Consider the following 22857-nt stretch of genomic DNA (forward strand, 5'->3'; position numbering starts at 1 on the left):
ATCTCAGGTGCATTTGTTATGAAATATGAGTCTTAGCATTTCAGTCCTCAACAAATCCAAGTAAGTACTATTATATGCACCATGAGCTGTAATTAAACTATAGTGTTACTCTGCAGCAGTATACTATAGTCTAATGAAAGTGCATAAAGATCATAGTAAATTACTTTTGATAATGCAGTTAAATTTAATTGTTTTGGGATGTTTTTCTTTTGACATATTCCGTAATCCAAGTGATATTGATTTATTTAAGAGATTCCCAGTACTGCATTTTGGAACAACTGTTTTTTAAGGTAGTTCACAGTAATTCTTCAGTACTTTTATTATCATTATCTAAAAATCGTAAGACTTGACTGAATGATTTTCAGATCACTGTGAGCTGTGGTGACATTCTCTCCTCAGTAGGCTCTTGCTTACCTCTCACAATCCAAAATCCACTTTCTTATATATTCCTTTTTCATCAATTACATTGGTCTCTTAGTTTCCCATAGGATATGGAGTGTTTTGTTCATTAAATTTATACCTTCTAGGCATCTTTACTACAAACTCTTTTTTTTATCAACCCACAATATTAGTACAGTGTTTCATGTGGACTAATTCACTGAATTAAAAACTGTTACGTGTAGTATGTTAAAATATATATTTGAATTACTGATAACATTACTGGGGAAAGAATTCTGTTACATTGTGACAAGATTATGTAGCATTAATACGAGTGTGTAAAGTTGTATGTACAACTTTAATAATTGCCTACATGTTTACTTCAATTGCTTTCTATTTGAAACAGAAAAATCATAAAACTTCTTGCAGTATATCAAATATAAACTTAATTTGTTTGGTTTATGTATCAAGAATGCAAAACTCATAAAAACAAGATCTGAAGACCATTCTTTGTACTTTGAGAACAAAATTATATTGAAAGAATATATATGTATGTATGTATGTATGCTATATATATATGTATGCTATGTATGTATGTATGTATTTAGTGTCACAACCCCTGGTATGCCCAAATATGGGAGGAAGCTTACTGCTTCCATTCTCTGTCTATTGGCTCGTCACAAGAGACCATCCAGACAGAAACCCAATATTTTTACTGTTGCCTTTATTACATTTGTGTTGTATTTGTGCTGATAAATAAATAAAGGGAGACTGGTATAGATCTACTTCAAGCTATTTAGCTCTCATCAGCTAGCCATACCCTTACTGGGATTTGAACCTGAGCTGCATTAATATTAGGCAGATGTGTTAACCACTAAGCCACAAGGTTCTCCTTCTTTATCAGCTGAGCCAGGGAAATAGGTATGTATTTAGTGTCACAACCCCTGGTATGCCCAAATATACCTATTTCCCTGGCTCAGCTGATAAAGGAGGAGAACCTTGTGGCTTAGTGGTTAACACATCTGGCTAATATGTAATACAGCCCAGATTCAAATCCCAGTAAGGGTATGGCTAGCTGATGAGAGCTAAATAGCTTGAAATAGATCTATACTAGTCTCCCTCTATTTATTTATCAATTCGTTTATCAATAAGGGCAGGCTTCCAAAAGGAGGTATCCCGCCTGCCAGCCATTTGGAAGGCTGCCCTTATTGATAAACGAGTCCCTAACATGAGGAATGATACCAGGCCTCCACCATTAGCCACTTTAAACCCCTCCTATCCTTACATGAAACACAAACCCCCAACCAATCAGAACACACCTCCACCCAATCAGAACACAGCCAAGCTCCCACCCAATCAGCTCAAACCCCCACTGGCAGTTAAAAGGAAGAAACAGCCGAGATCTCACATTGCTCCTGGAAGCACGAAGCCTTAAGATGACGAATGAGACTTCGTCGAAACGTCGCCAAGACACTTCCAATTTTACGCGGGAGAAAACCCGAATAACCAAAGACCTACATACATGTGTGTGTGTATGTATGTATGTAGGTCTTTTTTATTCGGGTTTTCTCCCACGTAAAATTGGAAGTGTCTTGGCGACGTTTCGACGAAGTCATATATACATACATACATACATACATACATACATATATATTTCAAGCTATTTAGCTCTCATCAGCTAGCCATACCCTTACTGGGATTCGAACCTGTGCTATATTACATCTTAGGCAAACGTCTTAGCCATTAAGCCACAAGTTCTCCTCCTTATCAGCTGAAGCCAGGGAAGAAGGTATATATTTAGTGTCACAACCCCTGGTAAGCCCCAATTATGGGAGGAAGCTAACAGCTTTCATTATGTGTCAATTGACTCGTCAGCTGATATATATATTGCATACTTACATTGCAGCCCTCTTACCTCAGGGTAGCAGACTTAAATTAAGTCACTTCCAAATGTGGTTAACAGAGAATAGTAGTCCTATGGTAATGGTCTGAATGGGGAAGATGAACCTTATTCTTTGATCAAAGATTCACATTGTAGACATTACAGAAAACTATTTCTCTGTTTTTCAGCCTAAAAGATCCTCTTTTGCAACAATGATTCATTTAAGCATTATAAGATCATTTCTCCTCCAATAATAATATAAATTATATCTTTTCTATACTTCCTACAAACAATTCTAATTACAAATGGGACAATTTCTGAGTTTTCTTTTTCAATATAATAAGGCTTGTTTTAGAAGCTTCATTGCTTCAAAGCGCATTTCGGAAACGTGTATCTTGCAAAAAATAATATGAAATTCTGAAATTCCATCTTTTTTTGTATTTTACAAAACTTTGTGTAAATATGTGTGCTACCACTCAAGCAAATAATCATTTTTTTCCAAACTCACTAATTAAGAAAAGTTGTCTGGATACTAGCACAACCTTTGATTCATGTCATTCCTGGCATAATTTTTTACTGAAGACATTCTGATTCTCAATATTTATTTTTTGAAAATACTATTTTCTCCTCTTCTCCTTCCAAAATGGCCTTCAAGTGAAGCGCAACTCCTTTTAACTGACATATCTACTCAATTTTTAAATGTAACTTATTAAGTTACTATTACCCTTTTATTGTATACAGCCCAAGGCAGCGTATATAATGTTCCTGTCTATTTTCCTCATAATGACAATCCTATAAATTGGAAGTGGTTTGCCATTAATTTCATAAAATAATCTATCATCTAGACTTTCCAGATAGTTCACCTCCATATACTAACCAGATCTGTTTCTGTTTGAGTTTCTAGATAATCTAAGAACAATTGAATCCTACCACATGCTGATGCTGTCTTCTGTTAATTAAAAGTGGTTGGAAGTTTTATTATGATTACATTATGCTTTCCTTGTTTTCTTTTCCTAAATCTACCAAATTTTGCCCATAGATCCAAATTACCTGCTTCAAGAGTTTGAGCCCCAGAAAATAGGCTACCTCATGTGGATCAAGGAGTCCAACTTAATCCCTAGTCCTAGAGCAGAATTAGATGAATGCTTCATTTTTCTTGTGAGAATTCTTGTAACATTAATCCTATTTATAGCTGTTTCTGTTTTTAATGACAAAAAAATTAGTACCTTGCTGTGCAATGCAACCCCCTACTCCCTTGTTTAAAAAAAATCCTCTCCCCTTTAGGCTTTCTGAAAATAAAGCAGATAGAGATGGGTTCTATGACTACATGTTTACAAGGAGATATATAGTGCCTCAGACTATCTGAAAGGGCAAAAATGATCGTATACTTAGGGAGGCATAGACTTTCCTCTCCTAAAACATCATTTTCACTTTCTTACTGAACATGGTGATGTTGGTATTTCCCAAGTCAAAATACGTATATCTGTCTGTCTTGTCTGTTTCTCCAGATGAAGGCTGTGTACTGGGTATTTTTTATTAGAAGAAAAATGAGTACACTATCTAGAAACAGGAATGTACTTCTCCATGGCTTGGGAGCAACGGGTATAGCCTTGAGGAAAAGTTTTAAGTGATCACTATACAAATCAAATTTTGATCACATATAGGAATCATAACCTAGGGCTCCAGTTTTTTGTAAATCATTTAAGGATATTAAGATTTTGTCTTAGCTCGTTATTGACTTGCTAATTGACTTACATACCTCAGCTTGCCAAAGGTCAGAGATAGCTCTCAGTCCAAGAAAAATGGCACACTCATGGTTTACTTGAAACAATAATTATGGTCAAATTCAAACATCCTTTTGAAATTGGCTGCATTGAATTGGATGGAGTAATGCAAGTTATCTGCTCTAGATATAGATTGTAAGAGTTACAAATAAGGCTAGAAGTCTTTTCAGCTGAAAACTGAAGTGTCCGGCAACAATAGCATCCTTAGGGATATTTTGTGACTCAGTATAATACAATAAAAATGAGAAAGGGGAGAAAAACCCAATGTTAGTTTAAAAATAAAGATATTTTATGTTCACCTGTTAAAAAGTAAGTATTCATTCCTTGTAGCTGCTAAACATTTACAATAGTAATATGTTTTTCATCAGCTTTTTTGATAGGATGGTGAACTGGATTTTTAGTTCAGTCATTTAGATAGAGACTGAATGAGGATTGAATCACAAACAAATATAGAGTGGGAGAATGAGATAAGAAGAAAGGAAGAATACTGTAAAGCTAAAATAGCATAGAGTTGATGAGCTCCTTAGAGACTTTAAAGAAGCAAAAACTGTGTATCAAGCAGGATGTAAATATGTTAGAAACCTAGTTAAATAAAAATGAAGAAGAGCAATATAGAGTATTGGTGTAAAAACTAGGCTGTACATATTTTTCCCTTGTATTTCTTTTGTTTACTATTCTTCTATTCTTTGTATAATATTTTCAATTGATGGGATTAGCCCAATAGTATATGTATCTCATGTGGCTTTTTAATATTTTTACTGCGTATGTTAAAAGGATTATACTGGTGTTTTTAAAAGAAGTTTGATATTACTTCAATATCCAATTGTAGTAGTTTAATCTGACTGCAAAGCTGTTGTTTGCCCTGATTAGCATTATTCAGACATCTATTTTTAGATGAACAAGCATAAATTGAAATAAATGTTTTATCTGCATTTGTAAGCCTCGTTCAAAGCTGCTGTCTTGTGGAAGCAAATGCTGGGGATACAATTTCTTTGGGCTTTGGCTAATGTGAATTATAGCATTTCATAACTGTGTTGCAATTCTAATATAAAATATATCCTTTCCTCCTAAAATGCAAGAGCACATGAGAGCAATCCACAGCACTGTCTTTGACGATACAGGGTGAAACAGATTTAATTTTAAAGGTCTGCATACTTTACTGTTTACGCATAAGCAGCTAGCTTGGCCCAGACAGTTATATTTCAAGCCAAAATCCATGGAAACTGGTTCATAGTGAAGCATACTGTTTTCATATGCTGCCCACACCAGCCAATAACCATTTATTTGCTTGCTTTCGGCTGCATTAAAACTTCCTCTGTTTTCTTCCCTTGGGGGGGAGGGGGGGCAGAAGAGACCAAAGTGAGTCCATTCTTAAATTTATTTTTCTATAATGGTGTTTAGATTATGGTAGATTGCTCAAGCAGAATTGTGCTTATTTTGTTTTATGTAAGGTAAAAACTTATTTTTGGAAGTTTCTCTTGCTTTCTGAAGTTTGTATTTTGTGGAACAAGCATTGTCTGGGGGGGAGACATCTATGTAACTTGAGCATTAATATAAGCTACTATAATTGGTAATTGTAGGTGACAATATTCCATTTGCATCTTTACCTACTGAAGAAACAGATTATGGCATTTATCATATGAATTTTTACATATAAAATACGTTTTATAACCTGATCCTTGAGTAATATATTTTTATATTATTTTGCTGCACATCCAAGTAAGTATCATGCTGCAGTAAATTACGTGTTAGAAGCAGATTAAAATGCTATTTAAAAGACATAGTAAAAGGACCCTAGGTCTTTTGAGAATCCCTTTTGCTCTTTACAAAAAATACAGAAACAAGTTTTCCTTCAAATGAGTGTTCATTATTATTGAGCACTTGCAATATTAGGTGTGATCTACATCAGTATTTTTCACTACTTTACAATGTGTGGATTTCAATCCTCAAAATTCTCTACCCTGTGCACTCACTGGGAAATTGAGTTGCAATCCACTTTAAAGTTGATGATCTACACTATGCCTCCAACTTCTACTCATTTACATTATCACTTTCCCAAACTGTAACTAAACCTTAACAACTAAAGGAAAGAGATACAGCTAGTTTTCAACTTATGACCATCATTGGGACTTTGACCATCATTATGGCCATACTTTTGGTTACTAAGTGATGCAGTCATTAAATGAATCATCACAGGCATTAAGCAAATCACCATTTACAATTCAGTTGCCTCCATTGATTTTGCTTGTTGGAAGCCATATGGAAATGCCACAAATCAGGATCATGTGATCACAAGACACTACAACCATTTTAAGTGTGAGCCAGCTAGCTGTAAGCATCCAAATTGCAATCAAGTGACTGCAGGGGTGGTGCAATTGTTGTAACTTTGAGGACCAGTCAAAAGTCACTTTTTGCACTATTGTAAATTCCAGTTGTTATTGAATAATTGTTAATTGAGAGCTACTGTAGCTTCACCTCCAAAGTCTGCTAAGACTCTTTTGTATTCTATTTCTGGGGGTAGATCTGTTGCCATCTAATGTGTGATATTGCCTCTTTTCCTTCCTTCCCATTAAGTAGTATGGCACACTAGGATAGTTCAGTACCAGGCAGTCAAAAGGACTCTTTCCTAATCCATTATATTTATTAAAGAATCCAGGAAAGAGGAATCAGAGATGATTAGTAACATGAAAGACAGAGTTTACCAAGTTGATTACTGTGTGTGCACCCACAAGGCAGATTTCCAATTCTGTGAAGTTGAGTTGGGGGGGGGGGGGGAGAGTTTGCGTTGGAGTGTGAAGGAATACTGTACACTCAGCATAGTACAAAATATATGTTTCAAACCAGTGATCAGCTTCCAGAAATAGCAACTATTTGTAAGTATTTGAAATGCACAGTATTGCTGAATGGGTGAGAAGAGAATTTTGAAACATAAAAACTATAATAACATTCCATACAGATGCACCCAACAAAAAAGACCAACAAATAGGCCTGAGCATTTCGAATATTAGCTACTATTTCTGTTGACTGAATATAGTTATCATATGTTAAATTTTATTGAGTATAATTGTAAATTTAGAACAAAAATATATCCTGTGAAAATTGATATTTCAAACATATTTATCCTTCCTCCACATTGTTACTGTACAGAATTTATGCAACTGTTTCTGGTAAGTTCCCCCTCCCCCTTTATGAAATGTCTTGGTAAAAGAACAGGTTAGGGACAGATCTTCATAGAGAGCATCCATGTAGTTGGTAATAATTGATAACAACTTGATGGCACATAATCAAAATCAATAAAATGTTTTGTAGTTGAATGCATGCTTTTAACAGTGGCTGGCCCATATTGCACCTCATGATAGATCAGGATCTGTGTTTTAAGGGAACTTGGTTTCAAAATTTTCATTTGCAAATTTTCTTGCAACTTAAGATTTCTTATTTCCCTAATTAAGGGGCACTTGTAATAACTATAAATATAGACACGAATACTTTGAAAATTAGCTGTAAAAGTAAAGTAATGGTGAGTGGGAGGAAAGGAAAGGAGTTGGTTAATTTAGCTGCTCAGTTAAATCTTCCAAAATGCGATTTACTGTAGGAAGATGAGAGTATTCCACTGGCTTGGAACATTGAGTGTGAAGGGAGCTAAACAGTTAATTTGGTTAAATAAATTATTAGGCTATGCTAGTAATGTTTCATCCTGTTTTTATGTATTCAACATGGATTGTGTAATTTCTATAATATTGCATGCTTTATTTTCAAATCGTTATAAGCTATTGTGACTACCAAATAAAACATTGATAGAGTATTACTCTATAAATCTTATTTACTTATTACATAAAATAAATTCTGTTCACTTAAACAGGAATTCATGTTTAAGTATTTCTGTTAAGGAGTTTGTAATTCCAAATTTGCAAATGTGCAGCTGGTTTTTTATCTAAATCAGTAGCACGGTATGCTTAAATTGCTTTTCCTTTTAATGGACAGGATGAGTAAGACTATGGATTGCAACAGTAACAAGTTGTAACTTTTCAGCATGTACAGATTTACATTTTGGCATTAAATGACAGGTAAATATTATTGTGCCTTGCCAGACATTTCTTACCTATTTACCTACATAGCTATAACCTGTATTTATCATCCATTTAAATTAAAAATAAAAATAGAAAAAGTGTGAGTTGATTATTAACTGTAAAATTAAAATAAAAGGTTTGAGTTGAGAGAAAATAATTTCAGCCTGTTGGCAATCTTTATTAAAACGTGGCGCTTTGTAGGGTATATTGCTGAGAAGTAGAAGAAAACGAAAGGTACTAGTTGCACTTTGCCCAAAGGAACGAAAGAAAAGTAAACTGCGTTCTCTTTAAGATTAGAATTTTCCTACCCTCTTCCTGATTGACAGTGTACGCTGGTCACATGATTCGTCTCTATTTGAAGGTCACAAAAAGCAGCAGCTTTACCGGGGGGGTGGGGGGGAGGCGCGAAGTGTGCGCGCAATTGCGCGCCTCTGTATGCGCGCGCGGGAGGACGCGCGCGGTCGCGATTGTGATCGAGTGAGCGAGTTCAACCCAAAATGGCCGACGGAGCTTGTGGTGGCTTTTGAACGTTTCAATTTGAGAAAATAGAAATATAAGAGAATCTTTTCCAGATCTCGTCACTTCCCTTTTTACCCCTGAATGCCTCAACTTGCTGGATTTAAGCACTGTTGCACTTTATGAGGTCAGTAGTTTATATATGATTTTTGTGCAGATTAGCGTGACTGCTTCATTTCATTTTGCAGCACGATGTTTGCTTCGCATAAGTGATTTGATCTTGTTCAAATGCAGTTGCCAGATCTTGGAGAAGATCGCCAAAAAGGTATACGTGGCAAATTTTGGAAAGCTTTTAACAGCCTTTAGAGTATAATTAGCTGAATGTGTTTGGCTATATTAGATCTTCTAAAGAATCTCATCCGAGACTTATCTTTTTCTTTACCTGCAAACATTCGTGCCTTTTGAAGCTTTTAACTGGTGCAAAAATTAGCATAAATTAAATGTGCTCATTCTTTCTTGCTGTTATAATTGGCCAAAGAAGGGGGATGTGCATATTTTTATAATGCTTTATATTCACAGAAAATAAAATAATGCAGCATTGCAGCTTTTAAGAGGGATTTGAAGTAATTAATGAAACAGCTTGTGGGTTTTTCTGGAAGAAGCTTATGTTTCAGAATCTATCAGGCAAAACGTACCTAAATATCTCTTGTGTCTGTGTGTCTCCTCATCCCCCAAAAATAATTATTTTACTTCTCTTAGTTTTGGATTGCAGTGGGAGGCAAATGCTTGTTCCTTATAAACATGACAGAGTTCAGAGGAAACTGTCTTGTTAGTGTGGTTGGTCTCTGCTAGGAAAGGTTAAGTTTAAAAGTAGGAAGGTGAAATACTAATGGAATTTAGACTATTTTAAGATACTATTTTAGGCAATGTTATTGCAAATGAAATTTATGTGAGAAAAATGAGGCTTTCCCCCTCCGAACAGGTGTTCTTTAAAAAGAAGCCTCATGTCTATATCTCTTATCAAAAGGATCAGAATAATAAGCACTATAAAATTTACTTTGTTTGGCATTGAGAGAGTGATACAATGTATCTCTGAGTGGAATTGAATAGAGCAATGTAAATTTTGATTGTCATACATTTCTCCCATTTTTCTGAAGGGTCTTGAATTTAATTTGTATTGTGAATATTGTAAGATATAGGTGGGGCTAATTATAATGATTCCACTGCAATTAATTATCAGATATTGCTTGAAATCTTACAATTTATACTAGTTCATGCAATGATATTAAATAACTATTTCTTATGTCGCAAAACAAGGATCTTACTAAATTTTAAGCTTATTTCATAATTGCTTAGGTTGTATTGTCTTGAGAAAATAAAATCTGGTTTTGAGTCTATTATGTTGAGAAGTGCTCTACATTATATTGAAAATGGATTTATTCTTTGAGATTGATATATTCTAATGTGGTGACATGCACACGTATGAGCGATTTACTCAAGACAAATAACCTTGGTTTGGTTTTGAGGGTTACCATGTTAAGTATGAAATTGCAGTTTGTGTGCTGCTAGTACATGCCATACAATTCTTTATCATTAACTCTAGTGATGAAAATGGAATAAACCATTTGAAAAACAATGTATGGAAACTGAACAAAGATAGAGTACTGTTTGAGCTAAACAATTTAATTGTGTCATTTATTTGGGAGAGATGCAGAAAACCTGATTTGAGCAGTTAAGAATTTAAAAATGATGTTCCTATATAATGATAACTTAAAGAAGACCATTTTGATAACCATGCATTTTGGTTATTTTAATATGTAAAATTGTGAATATTTAGATGCTCAATGAGTCTTTTCCAAATTGTAATCGGTAAATGTGTAGCAAAGTCTTTTAAATAGAGTAGGTCGACAGTCAAAAGACAGAAACAAATATGCATAATAATATTTCATTATAATTAAATAAAAACATTCCTAATGAGTGTGTTGTAAAAAGTGCATAGAGTAAAAAAAAGATTGGTGTCTGCTCTAGTGTCTTGATTATCAGTCATTCAGGGTCCTAAGAGCTTATAATAAAAATAAAATCTACCATAATTAGTTTTCTCTGACATAGTATCTTTGAACATTGAGGTTCCATTTGTTCAATAAATTACTGCTATGCAAAGTGTTACTTCCAAGATTCTAGCATTTGTGGAGACTTGATACCAGAAGTGGTTTGCTGCCAGTTTGGCCTAGATCGGGCGAACTGGTAGTAGTGGCGGTGGGAGGCTCCGCCCAGATGCTTATGTGCATGTGCAGAAGCATCACATGCACGGGAGCACGCCCAAATCAGTAGTAAAAAAATTGGCAACCCACCACTGCTTGATACCTGGGTTTAGCAGAATGCCTACAATAGATGTGTGATTTAGTATCTTTTCATTAATGATTGCATTTCATTTATGTTAATTATCGATAGCCCTCCATTTCAAACATACAATTTTCTCTTTTACAATTAAAAAAATTTTCAAGGAAGTATCAAGGATACTTTTCCATTGTTTTCAACATGGAAAAGTATCCTTGATGGTGGTAAATCAGTGGTGGGCGTACTGGTGCCTCCTGGGAGCAGCAGGCTCTGCACCACAATGGTGCTTTGGAGAGCTGACCTGCTTGCCTGCGTTCCTTACCTGTATTTGAGCCAACCGGGCAATTTGCACACACAGCGTACGGCGCCTGCACAATGCTCTGCTGAGCAGCTGGAGTGTTGCAGGGTGGTGGGTGTGCATGCAAGCGCAGCGCACAAGCACGTGGTGGACGCCCAGCCCTGTCGCAGTGTACCGGTTGCAACAGGATCCAGAACCCACCACTGTGGTAGATAGTAATTCTTTCTGAACAAGATGTGCTGTAAATCAGCAAAATTATTTTAGAACTAGTTGCAGACAAACTATCTAGATTCCCTTTTGTTTCATATTGTGTTAAAATATTTTGGTTTGAGTACATTATTTCTTCTTCATGCATAGATAATTCAAATTCTAATAAAACTAAGAACCTGTTCGTATTTAAAGGAGAATTTAATGTCTACAAAACCCAGAAACATTTCATTCTGGTATGTGAAGGAGCACATGAACAATATTTCATGTTAAGTAAGAATGCTGGTTATCTGAGTCAGTTTCAGTCTGGGTACAGGCCTGGTTTTGAGATGAAAATAATTGCTTACTTCCCACCTGTATCAGGGAACAGACATGGTATCCTTCTAGTTGTTCAAATCATCTCAATGCCATACAATAACCTTCCAAATTGGCTTTGGGTAACAGGATAGACCCTGTCTGACAGTTGAGCCTCAAAAGATGAATGTGGCAAGCTTTCTTTTTATGTTATGATCTTTGGATTGTGGTACTAAAAAATCCATTTTGTCACTTGCATGGCTCATCATATAGATGATGATGAACCATGTTGAAGAAGGGTTATGTGGGTGAGATCAGAGAATTGCACTACAATATTACTTGTAGATGGATTACAAATAGGGATATTTTTCATATAGATTAAAATGATTGACTCTTATGATGATGTGAACACATCCATGCAGTTTTATTGGCAACAAGGTGGAAATAATTATCTAATGTATCAAAATGTATTTAATTTTACCAAGTTCATTTCATAGAAAGGCGATATGGGACATTATAATATATTCTAAATGTGGTTTCATAATACAAACCATTAACTTACTTCTTAATGTTCCATATCTTGGTAGTATGAGCATTATCAAATTATTGCATGCATTTTGTTGACATTTAAAATTGTCCATACTATAACATGGGGCTGTTCTACAGCATTAAGGAGATCACTCTTAAAGTAGAGCTCATGGTTTTTGCAAATATTTTACCTTTGTCCCAACAAGGCTTCCTCGGCACAATGGTTCCAAAGTAGGCATTCATCATACACATAAAATCTATGCAGTGTTACTCAATCTCAGCGTTAAGATGTGTGAACTTCAACTTCCGATGCCAACCTCCACAAAGCCTTTTTTAATGTGGGCAAGGACATGGCTCGGGTGCTGTCGCAGCCCACCATCGACGCACCGGTCACAGCGCTGCATATGCCTACGAACCTGCCTGGAGAACCAGAGGACACACTGAAAGCGGAGGACAAGAAGGCAGAACTCACCTTGCAGAGGAGCCATCAGGCTGCAGCCTGGGCAGTAAAGGCAGCCACCACCGCCTCCTTCCTCAATCGGTCTTCTCTACTGTGGCTACAGGATCTCCAGCAGTGGATCCCGATAGCTGATGTCAGGGCTCACCAAGACATCAACAACTGGTGGCAGCCATCCAATTCTTTTTGGACGCCACCCTAGCAGCAGCCAGATTTGCATCCAGGACGATCGCCTCCTCTGTAGCATCCCACAGCTTGCTTTAGCTTCAGCAGTGGCAAGCGGACGTACGTCACAAGTGGCGCCTGGCGTCAGCACCCTTCACACGGGGTGGCCTCTTTGGCATAGCTGTGGACACTTTCCTGATAGAGAACAAGGACAAGCGGAAGGTGCTTCCCACTGAGCAGAGAAAGAACGGCTCCATAGCGACTTCCTACCCCAGACGAACCACCGGCCGTGGTCAGGACTATGGGTCTTCCTTCCGGGGTCAGTACTCGTTCACGGGGTTGGATTTTGGGTATTCAGGGTTTCGCCAGTACCAGGGAGGCTATCCCCCCAGGCAGAGAGGCAGCAGAGGGGTAGGCAGCAGAAGCGGCCCTCACAAGGGGACGGAGGAGGCGGTGGCGGGTGCTCCTTCCGCAAGAACTAACCCTAGGCCCAGCTCTCCTCCCATCGGGGGGCGCTTGGCGTATTTCGCTGTCTGCTGGGACCTGTCTACCTCCGATGCGTGGATCCAGTCCACCATCCATTCTTCTCTCTCTCTCTCGAGTTCCTCTCCAGCCTCCCGAGTTTCTTCCGGACATGCCCTATTTCAAATAACCTGATCCAGAGGCAACTGATGCAGGAAGCCCTTCAACACATATTGGACATCTGAGCTATCCAGCCGGTGCCTTTAGACCAACAGGGTCGGGGTTATTATTCCATTCTTTTCCCCCAAGGCCTCGGGCGGCTGGAGAGCAATCCTAGACCTGAAGAGGCTAAACCAGTTCATTCGCTACCGGAGGTTCAAAATGCACTCACTGCACTCCATTCTAGAAGGGATTAGACAGGGGGATTTCCTCAATTCCATAGACCTCACGGAGGCCTACTTCCATATACCCATAACCCCAGATCACCATAAATATCTCAGGTTCTGCTACCTAGGGCACCACTTCCAATATTGGGCCTTACCATTTGGGCTGTCTGCCCCCCGAGTTTTCACGAAGATAGTGGTGGCATTGGTGGCATTTCTAAGGTTACAGCCTATTCGTATCCAATGTTATCTAGGTGACCTGTTGTTACAATCATCATCCTTTAAAGGTGCCCTACTAGGTGATTTAGATATCACCATGTTAGCCCTAAGAGCACGGATTCTCGGTGAATCTGTCCAAAAGCCATCGCACCCCTCCACTAGGCTGATTTATTTAGGGGCCCTGATAGACACAGGGTCGGGTATGCTGTCCCTGTCAGCCGATAGGCAACGCAATCTCAAGGAGCTGCCTTCCCAGGTATACAGGGAGTGGAGGGTGTCCCTCGCTACGTTGTCCAGCCATCAGCATTGTCCCTTGGGCACACCTTCACACCAGAGACTTCCAATGGTTCCTTTTGCCATTCTAGCGAAGGCACATGAGCTGCTCCCTGACCAAGGTCCTCCTTCCAGCAGAGGTATCCCACTCCCTGATATGGTGGACGTTCCCAGCATTAACAAAAGGGGAAGTCTTCAGAAGAAGTGACGGTCACTATGGGCGCCAGTCTTTTTGGATGTGGGGCCCATCTGGGGTCCCAGATGGTGCAGGGGCAATGGAGCCGGGCGGAATTGGCTCACAACATAAACTGGTTGGAACTCAGGGCGGTCCGCCTAGCCCTCAGACAATTTCATAGCTCTGTCAAGGGGTGTCACATCCTAATACTCACAGACAATATAACTACCAAGGAAGGCACACATAAACAGACGGGGGACCAGGTCAATGTCCCTCATGCTGGAGGCCAAGAGACTGGGGCTTTGGGCTGAAAGACACCTGATCTCTGTAAGAGGTAGACAATTCAGAGTGGAAGCTGCCACTAGCAATCTTCGAAGCAGTGGTGGAACGTTTCGGCCGCCCGGAGGTCGACCTATTTGCCACCCCCCTCAATGCTCAGCTCCCGGGGTTTTATTCCAGGTACCCAGCTCTGAGAGCAGAGGGGGTGGATGCCCTCTGATGCCCGTGGCCTCGGATACTCCTGTGTGCCTTTTCACTGTTACTGCTGATCCCCAGGGTCATCCAGAAGATCTTGCGGGAGGGGGATGGATGTGGTCCTGATTGCCCCACATTGGCCCCGACAACCTTGGTTTTCTTTTATTTTTACCTTGTTCAAATTGATTTTGCTTCTGCCTTTTGTAACGCCTTTTATGCTGATCCATCTTAAGCTCATTTCCTTATAACTGTATATACTTGGGTATACTGATAGAAGAGAATATTGTAGCTCAGGAATGAACTGTGCTCTCTAAGTCCAGTTGTTTTCTTGCAGACGTTTCATTACCAAACTAGGTAATATCATCATGTTAGTAGGCAGTGTCATTTGTTCTCATTTTATATTGAAATAGCTTGTCTGTCAGTGTTGGTGGGAGTGGTTTTGGTTGTTCCTTGATTAGGCTGTTTATTATTAATTTGTTTGGCAGTTCTTTGATTGGACAATTGTTTGCTCTGTGATTATTTGTCTAGATCTTGGTATTAATCTGCTCATCTGGGTGCTGATTGCCAGTGAACAGAACTTTTTCATGAAGTTGTATGACTATCTATTTTGTTAGAAAATTTTGTGTAGCTGATGTGCTTCCTTTTTCTAATGCTGAAGGTTCCCATGGTGCATTTGTGCTTGTCTAAATAGTCCGTAGAGCTTCTCAGTCATCCAGGTCATGGTTGTCCCAAAGGTGCTTTTTCAGGAGGCAACTGGACTTTCTTGTTTTTTTCTTTTGAAGATATTTCCCTTCTCATCCAAGAAGCTTCTTCAGTTCTGACAGGATAGAGGGGAATGGAAGGATTTATATTCTTTGCACACAGCTTGTAATTAGCATCCTTTTAGGGGGTCCATGAAGCACTTGGAAGTTTATCTGTGTCCTCCGAGTCACTTGAGTAGTGCTCCTGGTTCCTGTGGTCTGCAATTTTTTCTCTGGAAATCCATTCCTACTCCCACACCATTCGAAGGGTGTTCATTCCAAATTGTATAGCTAAAAGTCTGTATAGTGTTCAGTCTAATAGTGTTCTTAAACAGCTTCTATTGTGGGAAGTTGGGCTTGTTACTTTGATGGAGCACCTGGTTGATGTGGGTAGATTTTGCTTTTAATTTGCCATCCTTACCTCTGCTGATAAGGATATCCAGGAAGAGTAGCATGTTATTGCTTTCTTTCCCCATAGTAAATTTTATTCCTTTGAAGATGTTGATGGTTTTCTAGTTGGTCCTTTATTATGACAAAAAGCAACTTCATCAAAAAGTGCCTGACCAACCATTCAACCCTACCATATCTATATAGCAATCAACACAAGCTGTGAAAAGGATAGCACTGCCATAACATCAAAAACATCCCAGAAACCACCAACAGATTATTACAATTATATGGCATAACTGTAACACAGAAACCAACTAAAACCCTACAAAACATTCTAAGTAAATCAAAAGACCTAGAGCTCCAGTAGAAAAAAAATCTATTGTTTATCTGTCAGGTCAATCCACCATCTACTTGCTTAAAAAAGTTAACAGGTAACCTCAAGTACAGAACTAGTCTTCAAAGCTCTGTAAATCGCTTTTTATTGTAGTTAACATTCAGAATGTCCACATACATCTTTTAATCTTATTTGAACTTAAACTAATCCATTGTCTCTAATCAATGCAATTAATTAAGCCATCTTTGCACTTCATTCAATGTTACCAACCATTCTTCAACAGTTGGCATTGTTTTTTCTTTCTAATACTTGGCATAAACAATCCTTGCTGTAGTCGCTGTATAACGAAAAAAGATCCCAACCTATTTCTATTGATTTGTCTATAATACCTAGGAGAAAGGATTCATGTTTCATTAGTATTTGTATTTTCAGTATTTTCTGCATTATTATGTTTATCCAGTATGATTATTCAATATGATATGAGTCACATATCATTAATACATCATTTTATTAAAAACTTTCAAATTGCAATTCAAAATAAATTTTAAACTATTAGTCCATACATTCTCCCATGGATATAACAATATCTTATAATCAAAGTTTAACATTTCAGAGTTTCTTTTGTCAGCGGTAGATGTTTTCACATTTTAAATTGATCATCTTTTAATAGCATAAAAAACCTGAAAACCTGTTTTGTCTTTGGTACATTTGATGGTTACCCTTTATCATAAATCAACACACTTTCTATGGAATTGCTAGCCTTATGCCTGGTGGCTTTCTTTTATATATGTGCAAAATTTTGTAAAGAGAGAGCACCTAAACTATATATAGGAAAATCTTGTCAAATTCAAGCTCATTTATATAATCCTTAGTTTAACGAAACAGAGGAGGATTACTATGGCATTTTCTTTTTAACAGCCATCCCTTTCTCCTCAGTCTCACAGACAAAATGGTGAGACATCCTATCTAAAGTAACTTCCTTTGATATTTTAAATCTTCTGCTATGCACAGATTTCAGAATAGCTAGTTAATTAGTAAAAACCTATAGAAAATTGGTTGCCTGCAATCTAATGACTGGAATTGCCCAGATGTTAATTGTCTCGATGATATTTCTTCCACTGAGTTTGGACTTTAGATCTTCACTCTCTTGTATTTACTTCTAACCCTTTTCTGAATTTTATTGTGCTTGATGTTGTTAGCTTAAAGGATGCCAAAGTATTTATAGTTACCATCTTCATCCAGACTCTTGGTGTTATTTCTGTAGGGCATCTTGATTCCTTCAGTTTTTACTATTTTTCCTGGTTTGATGATGAGCGTGGCACATTTGTCCTGTCTGAACATCATTGCAATATCTTTTGTGTAGATGTATATATGGACAGAGTTGAGCAGCAACTATTTCAGATGTTATTTTTTCGTACCACTTCAAATCAACCAAGTAAAAGTGATGGAATATCCTGGCAAATATTTTTGATGTTTGATAGCCATGAACTAGTTATTTAGTATAGGCGAATCAGTGCAATGACAAATAGTAGTAGTAATAGAGTCTCCTTGAATGATTTCTGTTTTGATACTAACTTGTCCCAATCTATCCTCATTGACCAGCAACTGGGTCCACTGTGCCATTGATCTTTACACAAAGCTTCTGATGTTTCTACTGACTCCTGTTAGTTCTAGGCACTTGATTAGCCATTCATGTGACAGGGAGTTGAATGCCTTCTTGTAATCAATCCATGTTGCATTCAAGTTAGTCTTTCTTCTCTTGCAGTTTTTTAGAAACATCTTCTCAGTTAGGACTTGATCTGTTGTTCTTCTACTGTTTGAGCCGTTTCCACTTTAGTGGAAAGAGCTTGTTTTCAACCAGATGCTTTTGGACTGCATCAGTTACTTTAGCAGTTAGCAGTTTGAAAGTTGTTGGTAAGCAGGTAATTGATCTGTAATTGCTTGGTGCTGCCCTTTTTCTGGATCTTTCATTATCAGATAGATTTTGCCAAATGTTAGCCACTCTTCAGTTTCATTTCCTTGCAGTATGTTGTTAAACTGCTTGGCAATGAGTGGGTGTAGATCAGTCAGATGTTTCAACCAAATAATATGCAGTTCATCTTCATTTGTTGCTGACCAATTCTTGATCATTTTTTTCTTCACCATTTCTGCTGCTCTTTCATTTCAGCTTCTTTTTTCTTCTTATCAACCTCTTTTAACCTAGTTGCATTCTTGTTGTATTTCTTTGAGTTATCTCTGCACCTTGAACTGCACTGTTTCTTCCTTGTTTCTGAGTGATATTTCTTGATTTAAGTATTCTTTGGTCTTGCTCTTCAGCTTTTTTTCTTTAATCTGTTCTAGCTTGCTTGCATCTGATCTTACCTTACTGATCTTACTTTCCTTTTTTTCCCTTTTTTATTTTGCATCCCAAGTATTCAGTTGTGTTCCAGGTCTGCAGCTGTGCTGTACATTAGTTGGTTAGATCTTGCACCGAACTTATATTTGATATGGCAGTATTAACATCTTTTAATGCTTGTGCTAGCTGTTTCTTTGGAACAAGCTTCAATGTGGGCAATTTTATTCAGTTTTTGTGCTGTTCTAGATGCTCAGTTACACTGTTTCAATTATTTTACTTTAAATAAAGGGCTTTGTTGTTTCTGAGGCAGAGGAGACAGTATCTGGTTTCAGAATGAAAACAGTTCAATAGCTGTACTGACCTCCTTTACTGCCAACTTCTCCTGGTTTGCCTCTACAGTCTGATTTACTTCTGGCAAGGCTTTGATTTCTTTGCCCTTAGGTAAATTTTTGCGATTCTTCCAGTTCTGCATCTGTGAATACTATTTTGTATTATAAATTGGCATTGATTTGCAAGTCTTCTTTCTGTTATTTCTGATTCTAGATGTTGTTCTTTCCAGAACTGGTTCATTCATTTCAAATGTCCTCTTCTTATTGGACCCGATCTGTAATAACAGATCATTATTTTTTTGTTTTCAATCTTTGTATATTTATGACAAATAATTTTCTTCTGATAGTTCTGCGGCTATTGGCCCTGGTTGCTCAGCCAACAGTCCTTTGGCCCACTTTTCATCAGATATCCCAGAACTCTAAGCACAGTCTTTGTTGACCTGAGAGACGACCGATCCTGTATGTTCTGTAAATTACATTTCACCATACTTTTTATGGGAGAGACACTGCCTGGCTCTTCCGAGACTATCCAGTTTGGTTGAATCTCTGATATAGCTTTCATCAGAGCATCCATAACCATATCAAGGCAGTGCCTCACCCGGGGGGGGGGGATTATGATGATAATGACTAAATGTATTTGCTGCACATCTTGCACTTCGATGCAACTCTGGTAATGTCCTTACTGAAATTTTCTCTCTCTCTGATGCTGTAGTTAAGCTTCTCCATCTCCTTTCAGCAATAATATCAAATTCATTTCTATATATTCTATCTAGTGATGTTCATGTATGGAGAATGGTTTTAGTTGTTTTCAGACTGTTAGTTATGAGGAAATTATTAATTTGATAAGTCAGTCTCCTGCTTTGTCTTAGTTTCCTAAGTCACCCAACTACATTTTCCTCTTTCATGTTTCCAATGTTTGTTTTCTTTCTCCAGTCACATTTGACTTAATATTCTGTCAATTTCAGATTGAATTTGATCATAACTCTTACTAGCCTCCTCTTCTGCTTTCTGTTGATTGATCATCATATTGAGCCAAGGTGGTGCAGTGGTTAGAATATAGTACTACAGACTACTTCTGCTGATTGCCCGCTGCCAGCAGTTTGGCAGTTCAATTCTCACCAGCTCAAGAATGATTCAGCTTTCCATCCTTCTGAGGTTGTTAAAATGAGGATCCAGATTGTCGGGGGAAACATGCTAACTCTCTAAACTACTTAGGGCTTTTAAAGTTCTATGGAGCAGTATATAAGTCTAAATTCTCTTGCTATTGCTATATTAAGGGTTGTCTACAAAATTTAATCACTATTATTCATTGATTGCATTCTAGCCAAGTTCTATTCTTGCTATAGCTTTCAAAACTACGAAAGCAGCATCATTCCTTGTTTGTTTTTCATGTCCTGAGTGTGGTTGTCTATCTAAAAATGTCTACTCTCAGTCCAACTCAGTTTACTTGTGACCAAGATGTCAATTTTTAATCATTTCCTCATTCAGTGGGTTGAGATTTACCATATTCATACTTCTTAGTGGTCCATGTTCCCCGAGGCTCTTATATTTTGTTTCCTCTCCTCCTCTGGCATGTCTATATGGAAAAGATAGGAAGCAGTCTATTTCTACTTTTATTTAATTTGTTTTTTAAAAATCTGTTTGCTTTGGATTATTCTTAAAACATGGGAGATTAGTAATGGAAATGCAGTCTTTGAAATGTCCTAATTCCTAATTATTTAAGGGTCTTCAGACAGTTGAATTTTCGGAATATTCACTTGATAAAACAATTTTTGAAATCAGTTTTATCACCTTGAATAATTTGGTATCCTGCAAACTTCACCAATTCACCCAAAAATTAAGACCATTATTACTAAATTAAGAGTCTTTGATGAGCAACTTAGTCAAAAGACTAGAATTTGAAAAGCCCCCCCCCCCCATCCATGAGTTCTAAAAATACTAAAAATGTGTTGAAGCAGGATTTACCTTTACAGAATTCATGCTGGTTTTTTCCAGCAATGTTGTTTCTAGGTATCAAGGTTTTTCCCCTTTCAATTGCCATTTCTACCATTTGTCTGGAAAAACATTAGGTTGAATGATTAAATAACTTGACCTTCCCTGGATTTCTGTTTTAAAAAATGGTATTCACATTTGGTATCTTCCAAGCTTTTTGACACTGACAAATTTTAGTGACAGAAGGATGAGCCAAGGTGGCGCAGTGGTTAAATGCAGCACTGCAGGCTACTGCTAGATCAGCAGGTCAGCGGTTCAAATCTCACTGGCTCAGGGTTGACTCAGCCTTCCATCCTTCCGAGGTGGGTAAAATGAGGACCCAGATTGTTGGGGGCAATATGCTGACTCTCTGTAAACCGCTTAGAGGCCTGAAAGGCCTATGAAGCGGTATATAAGTCTACTGCTATTGCTATTGCTATAAATTCAATTTTTTTTCTTTTTGCTACTAGAAGGGGTGGGTTTCAGCAGGTACGCCCCGGTACAGGCGAACCAGTTGGTGAAATTTAGCATGCCTTCCTGTACCTGATCTTCCAGAGGTCCCATACTGGAACGCTCCCTACCCTGGCCTACCCCCCTGCTCGCTCACCCCGCCCATCCACACCATGCTTGCCCTCCCCACCCACTTCCTTTGCCTGCCCAGCCGAGGCTGCAAGTGGCCAGGGAGGTGGGGGGAATTCTGCCCGTCTGCCTGCCCCCTCCAGAAGCAGCCCATGGGATGATCAGCAGCCCATGCACCACTGCCATGTGACTGCTCTGGGGGCACAGCACCTGCTCGACTGACTGCGGCCGGCAACAGGATGCGAAGAAGAGGCTGTCCAGCAGAGTGTTCTGAGGTCAGTGGGTTGGCAGGGAGGTTGTGCGGGGATGGAGGCGGCAGGGAGGCAGGACATAGAGGCCACCCTGGGTGCCTGCAACAGGACACGGCAACTGCTGGGCGACTGCTCCTTTGTGCCCCGTTGCCGGCAGCAGTTGGCTTTCTCCTGCCAATCCTTTCTCTCTGGCCATCCAGGCAGGCCCTGGGTCGGTCAGCAGGCCGCAGGCCGCCGCCATGTGATGCTCTGGGGGTGCAGCCAGGAAGGATCACTAGGAGAATGGCAATTGCATCCGGAAGTGAACCCAGGTTGGTGGGGTGGTGCAGAGATTGTGCTGGGCTGGACTGGAGGTAGCATAAAGGCAGGGGTCGAGGCTACATCCTCATACCGGCGAAAAAAGAATATCCCGCCGGGAGGTAAGGGAAGCAGGTGTTGGGAGAGACCTTACCTCCCCCTTCAGAGAGCCTGTGTGGGAAGAGAGGAGATAGCCTGATTTGAATGTGAGCGGGCAAGCGGCAGTGCCTTGTTCTCTTGATCAGGTGGGTGGAGAAAGAAAGGAGGCAAGCGATAGCTGAGGGTGAAGGTGCTCCTCTTCCCTCTTGGTGGCAGGGGTGCTTTATCACACACCACCTTTCTTTCTCTTCCTGCCCAAAAGAGCGAAGAAGGAGCTGGTCCCAAACTGCCCGCTTGCCCACATTCAAATCAGCCCGCCCCCTCCTCTCTCTCGGCATGGGCTCTCTGGAGGGGGAGGAAAGGTTTCCAAAGACCGGCTTCTTTCCTTCCCTCCTGCAGCTGCCAAAATAGACATTTTCACAGCGGTGGCTGCAGCACAATCCCGGGCAGTCAGTTCCAGCTCTCCCTTCCCTAAGCATGTCACCTTGCTGCTGGAGCCGATTCGCTGAATCCAACGTGGTGGCAATGGCAAGAAGCGGCTGCCAGCAAAGCTCTCAGCGATGGCAAGAGCCGCGTTGTGCCAGACTCTTCAAGACATACTAAAGGGCTCTTCCAGACATACTAAAGGTTGGAGCTTTTTACACAAAAAATCATCAGCTGCCTCTGATAGGGATTCTACCAGATGCTAAAGGC

General features: G+C 39.0%; 1 protein-coding gene across 5 annotated transcripts in view; it reads left to right on the top strand.

Moving 5' to 3' along the window:
- The window catches only part of TNRC6B (trinucleotide repeat containing adaptor 6B), a 139906-nt gene that overhangs the window by 19857 nt on the left and 97192 nt on the right, over window positions 1-22857 (top strand). The window contains exon 1 of one of the 5 annotated variants that reach the window (XM_032221211.1): window positions 8569-8754. The exons of the other annotated variants lie outside the window; for them this stretch is intronic. Within the exon in view, the coding sequence (XP_032077102.1) occupies window positions 8750-8754 (5 nt within the window). The 5' untranslated portion in view covers window positions 8569-8749. Of the gene's footprint in view, window positions 1-8568; window positions 8755-22857 lie in introns of those variants that run through there. 5 annotated transcript variants of the gene reach the window in all.

The sequence above is a fragment of the Thamnophis elegans genome, chromosome 7 (assembly GCF_009769535.1).
Source record: "Thamnophis elegans isolate rThaEle1 chromosome 7, rThaEle1.pri, whole genome shotgun sequence".
NCBI classification, from domain to species: domain Eukaryota; kingdom Metazoa; phylum Chordata; class Lepidosauria; order Squamata; family Colubridae; genus Thamnophis; species Thamnophis elegans.